This window comes from Amphiura filiformis, unplaced genomic scaffold (genome assembly GCF_039555335.1).
Source record: "Amphiura filiformis unplaced genomic scaffold, Afil_fr2py scaffold_216, whole genome shotgun sequence".
In the NCBI taxonomy this organism is placed as follows: domain Eukaryota; kingdom Metazoa; phylum Echinodermata; class Ophiuroidea; order Amphilepidida; family Amphiuridae; genus Amphiura; species Amphiura filiformis.
This window is the reverse complement of record NW_027305680.1, coordinates 75,683-83,163: the sequence shown is the minus strand read 5'-3', so window position 1 is coordinate 83,163 and position 7,481 is coordinate 75,683. Positions and strand designations below refer to the sequence as shown.

The following is a 7,481-nucleotide window of genomic DNA, read 5'->3' as shown; positions in this document are numbered from 1 at the left end:
GTAATATAGTTGCTCAAACTCCAAAAAAATGTTTTTGTGTAGGGTGTCTGCCTTTTATCTTTCTTGTCAAAAAATACCCGTTTAGAGGCATATGCTTGTAGATTGGACCTGCCTCCCTTGGCTGGCAACCCTTAACTGTAATAGCTTCTGAGCACTAAAAGCCGAATGTAGATGTATATAATTCTACGGTAGTGTATTATACTTGTTTTTAAGATCCTAGTGCTGCAAGACATCAGATCCCCCAGCAAAACGCATTTGTGATGTAGCAACACTGCTCTGGCGTTCAAATGATGATCTCATGCTCATGTCTTGCACTGCACTAGGAAAGTGAATTGCGTAGATCTTGGGTAGGTATAAACAGAACAGTGACGTATATGTATTTACAAGTAAAGGGGCATTTAAAGCACCGATCTTCTGAGAAACGTTATTGGCCGTGCTGTAGACTGGTAAAGCAGCAAGGCAAACAATCAATGTCGAATACACGCTGATAGCAATGAACTTGGATTCGTTGAAATTATCAGGGACACGACGTGCTCTGAAAGCATAGTAACAACACACGACGATTATAAGCGAATTGTATACGCAAGCTGTTAAGAAACCGTAACCAAACCGACAAAAGATTTCTAGATGTGGTTTTCGTCCAGACGGAGTTAACAGATCTGGTGCTGATGGAGCGAAGACCATCGTGATGCTTACTATTAAAACCTTAGAAAGGAAACAAAAACAAAGTGAAGTATTATTGTAAACTGGGCTCAAAAAGAAACTTTATAATTTTTTACAAGGTCATATCTTAAAATCCTGTCCATAAAATGAACCAAAATTGCACACAGGATACTTCAATACTCTACTCTAAACACAAGCAGTTGTCCAACTGACACAACAGCAAAATGCACTGACACAGAACAGCTTCCTGGACACATTTACAGACGAATAATTGGCATATAGGTCAGCTAAATATTAAGAATAAATCACAGTACGATGCATTTCCAAGAAAACTTTGTTAAAAATACCATGATTAGCACCTGTCATCGGGGAAACCCTCAACCAAATCACACAAGAGGGCAAGATCCCTAATGGTTTCAATGACATAAGACAAGTTAATTTTAGTACATGTATGTACGAGTACGTACATCATAAAGATTAAACCTGGAAAGGAATTCCATAGCACATTATTTCAATGTGGCATATTTAAAAAAAATCTAATCTAAAAAGGAATTATGGTCGGCCTTCGTCGTGTTGGGTTTGAAAGATTCTTCAGTCTGTTAAGGGGGTACTACACCCCTGGCCAATTTTGTGCCTATTTTTGCAGTTTTCTCAAAAATTATAGCGCATTGGTGACAAGTAAGATATGTATATTATAGGGGCAAGGACTTCAACTACTGTACTGAAAATTCAGCAACTCGAAGCAAGTAGTTATTGATTTATTGATCAAATATTGGTTTTCCCTCATTTTTGACTGTAACTCCGCAAGTGTTGTCTGTGCTGAAATAAAATTTCTAGTGCAGTAGTTGTAGTCCTTGCCCCTATAATATCCATATCTTACTTGTCACCAATGCGCTAAAATTTTTGAGAAAAATGCAAAAATAGGCACAAAATTGGGCAGGGGGTGTAGTACCCCCTTAAGAGATAATGTAACGACAAGAGTATTTGTATTTAAGATAAAATGGGAAGATAAAATAAACTCGAGGTATTCTGTAGATATAAATTATACCGTGAAAAACAAGTCGTAAAAGCTACCAAGTTATATCCTTTAGAAACTACAGATATTGAATGTGTAGCGAAGGTGTTACACTCTCTTAAATTGGCCAATTGAAATATGTCAATCTTTTAACGATTGATGGTAGCAATCAATCTGAATAGATTGAAGAATAGATTGAAATGTTTTTTATTTTCCTTTTACTCTCTTTGTAGATTGATTTCACTATCTAATCAAGTGCTACTCCTAATGGCATGTGTTGCATATATGTTTGGAATGAGATTTCAGACTGTTTTAGAGTGAACATTTTCAAATCTTTTTTCAACTGGAAAGGACTTGTCCCTAATTTGGGACGGCAAAAGATTGAAAAACAATGAAAATCAATCCCTTCTACTGAATATACAGTCGAAAACGATTAGAAAATTCAATCTTTTTGATTGAATATTCAATCGAGCAATTTAAGGGTAGACGATGTATTGTTGGTCGAAGCAACCTAGAAATCAATTTCAATATCTAGATCAATATATTATTGAAAATTAACACCTTGATGTTTTGCAAAAGTTAGTTCTACAAATCGTAAACTTTGCAAACTTGCTTAATTTATTGTGGTTAATGAGTTATGAACGTTTTACAAAAGTGTTGTTGTTTCAGCCCTCTTTACAACGTAACTCAAGAACCGCAGCACCTATAAAAGTATATCTGTGATATTTTAATTCTTCTACACGCTCGCTATGAATTGAGCAATGCAGTTTTTGCCAAAGCTCACTACCATTCGTAAGATGCTGTGAACTACCAAATCACAACAGTTTAAAATAATTAATAACCTTAAGAGAGCACATTCGACCACTGAAAGAAGAAATTTGAGGATTACGCCACAGGTGCGCAGTTATCCCAAAAGGGGATTATGGTGGTTTTCGTTACCGTTTGGTTTGAACATGTTGAAACATTATTCAGTCTGTTAAGTGGAATAGGGCGGCTAAGGTGCGGGCTAAGGTGTCCTTGACGAATGAACGTAACACCATTTTGTGTGTCATTATTGCCAAAGGAAATATTAAAAGGAAATATTATCGCCAAGTTTGTAGCCGACTTTGTCTGACATAAGTTTGGAGCTGGACATTACTTCAGAGAGTCATCTGAAACTTTTAAGAGCACTGGTGCAAAGGAGATGCAAAATGCAGTTGATATGCTTAGATCAGTGACCACACATGTAGCACCTGTTGGTCTGAGAAGATTCAAGATGACAACGACACAGATCAATGCCAAACCTGTCAGGTCATTATTGCCAAAGGAAATATTATCGCCAAGTTTGTAGCCGACTTTGTCTGACATAAGTTTGGAGCTGGACATTACTTCAGAGAGTCATCTGAAACTTTGAGTGCAACTAAACATTGTATCAAGAACATGAAGCTGGTAAAAAGTAATGGGTTGAAACAAGATTATCATGTGATATATGGTTAGTTTGATGTACCATGAAATATATTAACATAATTACGATAATAAAACCAACTCACCTCCAGAATGATGACAGAAGTAGTTAGGATAACTTGACTTTTTGGGCTTGTAAAACGGAGCATCTCGCCAGGCTTAAGGCTGAAGATCCTCCAGATTCGATTGACTTTTAAGAGCACTGGTGCAAAGGAGATGCAAAATGCAGTTGATATGCTTAGATCAGTGACCACACATGTAGCACCTGTTGGTCTGAGAAGATTCAAGATGACAACGACACAGATCAATGCCAAACCTGTCAGGTTGATGGAGCAGAGTTCCTTACTGCTTGCTTTGATGAGGGAATGTTCTGAATAGTAACAGAGTCCACATGCAGCTAGAATTGTGAGAACAAGTCCAAACCCAGCGCCGAGAATTGAGAGCACAAAGATTGCATCGCTATAGTCGAGAAAAGACGGTGTTATCGGTACACATGTGGTGAAGTTCCTATCAGGCCATTCTGTAAGAGGACAGTCCAGACATTGTGCACTGTCATTGGCCTTCACAACAATGGCATAGTCATTGCACTTCTGACAACCCCAGCAACATTTTCTTTCTAGTGGAACCTCAATGTATCCAGGATGACATTCTTCAATACATAGTGAAGTCGGTACTTTTCCATTGGCTGTTCCCCATTGGATATTACCTTCATCTAGAAGCAGATAGACTTCTTGAAGTGTGTCCCATTTACCAATGTCGACAAGGTGGTACTCCCCGTGTTTAAATTGCCAGTTCTTAATTTGATATTTTCCAGGTACTTCTCCGTTTTCATCAAATCGAAGATAATTATTAGTACCCTCAGATGGCACTGAAACGTCAAGAAGGCTTCCTCGTAGGAGCCTACCGTCAATTGGTTGCACATTGAAACTATTCTGCTGTGGAGCTACCTGTAAACTTGCGTTTATTGCATAGGCTACCGCATAGACTGCACTTATCACTTGTTGCGTGTTCCAATGGACTTTTGGAACGGAGCAGGTAACCCATTCGGTACAGTTTTCAGACTCTGCTATTTCTCGAAGCTTATCTTTGTACCATTGACTGGCATACCGTTGGTTGTAAGGTAATTGACGGTAATACTCCTGAAATGTTGACGGTAACTCACTGTAGAATTCAACGAATATCCCACCCACTAAGAGATCAGTAAATTCTGCCAATTTGTCACTTTCTGGTCCCCAAGAATCACTCCCAATAAAAGTGAAGGTTCGTGGTCTTTTAAAGTTTCTTATAGCTTGAAGGATAGCTCTTGCTCCATCTGTTACGGAAAATGCCACAATCACCGATACTTTATCATACTGTTCAAGTTTTTCCGCAATGTCTTCGACTTCACTTTTAGAAGGCGGTATTGTTACAGGCATAATGGTTGCAATGCAAATGTCGAATATCTCGGCTTGTCTGATAATTTGTCGGGCTCCGTGAATTCCGTACGAATCCAAAGAATAAAACAACGCAATGTACTTCCAGTTGAAATGTTGTAAGATATCAACAATTACTTTTACCTGGAATTTATCGGGAGGAACAGTGCGAAAAAAGAACGGAAATCGTTCAGAATCGCTCAGTTCATCGCTTGTGGCATAGTATGAAACCACGGGAACAGAAAACACGCTTCCAACTTTTGCGGCAAGTATACTGGTAGAACTTCTGCCTGTTCCAACCACAGCTGTGACTTTATTGCTGACGAAAGTCAACATAGTCCATAGAGATTTATCTTCATTTCCACAATCGATTCTTATTTCATAGCCCAAATCAATATAGGGTAACAAATCACTTCGATTATTGATTGACTCGATAACGAAAGTCATAGCTTCGATAAAGCTTAATTTGTCCGACCGTATTCCTCCACTACAAGGAGGCTTGGAGCTTGCATAAATGTTGAAGATTCCACCTATGATATAGTGACCGTCCTTCTTATAGTATTCATATTGTGACTGATTTGTGAGAGCATCATGTGTCGTCACCACTTGAAGTATTACAGTTGTAATTACATACGGTATCCACACTTGCGATTTCATTATAGATGAGCTGCTGAAAAGAGTATACATAAAGCATTACGTTAATGAAATCGTTTTGTGAAATGATGGAGCTTTTGATCACCAAACTTTGCATGCAATAAGATATTGATGCTCAATTATAGTGAAAGTAACGAAATGACGCCCTTCCCAAGCTTGTAATTTATAGTAAGGCGTGCCGGATTAACAACTAAGCACATATACAACGTTTTAGCGTTTGTTCGACTATACGCTTGTTCGATAGCCAATCAACAACTAAGATGGGATTACTTATGACTTCCAATATGATTATGGTTGAGATGTCAGATGGGCTAGCGACTCCGAATCTGTAGAGATTTTCCCTTTCACTTCCCATAAAGTCATGGAAACGTTTAGTCCGATTCCGTCTGAGTAAGCGACTATTTAGCCAGACTGCATCCGACAAAGTAATGCAGCTCGCGGCTGCGCAGTGAGATTTGAAAAGGCTCCTCTGCCAACATTCAGTTCTCCTTACAAAGCAAACACGCAACGTGTACGTGACAAATCACTATCATATTTGAATTGAAATAGCGCTGCGAAGTTAGTACACAGTACTCCATAAGCAAGTTTAATACCATTATGATATTATCATGGTCACTAGTCCTACAATGATCATCATCCACACCCAACTGCAGCTTCCCTTCGATTTATCCGTTTCTGTTATTTTCCTCTTAGCAAGTTTTGTTTTAAATTAGCAAGAAATCCTTAATTAAAAGTACTAATTAATTAGCTAATTATGACTGATGAGACTTAGAAAAAATGAAAGAGAACATCATTAAAAACATATGTGCCAATTTTCAAAAAAATGACCAAAAATCACTATATGCCACTATGGAATACAGCCGACGATTAGTGATATCTTCTTTAATCCGCTGGAGATGAAACCGTGTTTGTTAATTCCAAGCCTTGTCAGAATTAATGCCCAAATTGCCACCTCTGATCAGAGACTGGGTTTGTTTGTTTGTTTGTTTGTTTCCGTGGTGATAAGGCAACATTATGCACTACCATTTTAAGTTACATGCTTTTATCATATACTATGTTTTGAAACTAATAAGTGTAAGATCACAATGATTTTACCATGGAAACAGATGATTATCATGATTAAGTTAAGTGGTTTTCCCTGGCTGGGTGCACATTGTTTTCCAGCAAAATATTATTAGAAGATCACAATTACTTTTTTTAGTATCTTTTCAATGATTATATTATTATTTCACTTTCAATTAACTGTCTTTCCAGCTTATGGCAGAGCTGACTGAAAAAAAAACTTAAAAAAGGAATATGCTATCCCGAGAATGTGGCACACAGTGTTATCGCCCCGATATCTTCATGGAAGAAATCGCCATGGTAGGGTGAATCCATCCGACCTGTTTAATAGTTTTGAGACCCATAATGGGCCGAGGGACATCCGACTAAGGCTATTGACAATATCCTGATGTCAGTGAGCATGGTATACGCCATGAGGTCATCTGCTTTTAGACTGCCTCCACCAGTGGCCTACGCTGCGCTATAGTTCGGTACATATAAAATCAGAATTTTAGTCAGCTCAATACGCACGGTTCTTTCTCAATACGCAAGCTAACGACTATCATGTCCTTTCAACACATATATTCAACTGCAAGCATCAAAAGCGGCTTCTTTAGAACAACACAATTACGGGAGATATTCATAATTTTCTAGCCCGGTATCCAAAGATTTATCGTCTGAATATCAAATTGTGCATAGCACATTCACGTGTATCGATCCCGGATATTGATATTAGTGTCTCTGCTGTACAATGTAATTATTAACCAGGCGATGTCGGTGTGTGGCATCTGCAGAGAGGGAGTGTGGTTGATGATATCTCAAACACCTCTCAAATATATTTACAGCCAGCTTATTGGGCTCTAGTGGTGAATTTAAGCTGTCAGCAAGACAGCAGTTGCTGACAAGGCCCCCTTGCTATTTTGATTTCGGGCTCCTGCTTTTTTTTTTTTTTTGCTTTTATTTCCTACAAAGTACAAGGTTCTTAATAAAAAAAACCCAACTTCTGATTGATAAGCAAAAGCAAAAGTGACCTTTGCCAATTTTGTCCCAGATATTCAAATAAAAAAACCCAACTTCTTATTGATAAGTAAAAGCAAAAGTGACCTTTGTCAATTTTGGCCCAGATATTCAAAGTCAATGGCTCCCACCGCCCAAGAAATCACCTGTCCTACTTTACAAGCAGATATAGCTAGAAATTAACCATTATATGATTGCATTCTAACAAGAAATAAGAAGATGTATGTGATCCTGTG

At 38.1% G+C, this 7,481-nt stretch overlaps 1 protein-coding gene across 1 annotated transcript; it reads right to left on the bottom strand.

Moving 5' to 3' along the window:
• Nucleotides 1–216: 216 nt before the first annotated feature.
• Nucleotides 217–5,190, bottom strand: LOC140145324 (metabotropic glutamate receptor-like). The gene is made up of 2 exons (XM_072167083.1): nt 3,208–5,190; nt 217–705 (listed from the first exon to the last, which is right to left on the bottom strand). The coding sequence occupies exons 1-2, from the start codon at nt 5,188–5,190 to the stop codon at nt 217–219; spliced, it is 2,472 nt and encodes an 823-aa protein (XP_072023184.1).
• Nucleotides 5,191–7,481: the final 2,291 nt, after the last annotated feature.

Bases quoted from the DNA above. Each gene is read 5' to 3' on its own strand.
- LOC140145324 (XM_072167083.1), bottom strand. From the start codon at position 5,190: ATGAAATCGCAAGTGTGGATACCGTATGTAATTACAACTGTAATACTT. The intron at 706-3,207 runs GTGAGTTGGTTT...TTCCTTTCTAAG, and splicing joins CTTCTGTCATCATTCTGGAG to GTTTTAATAGTAAGCATCAC.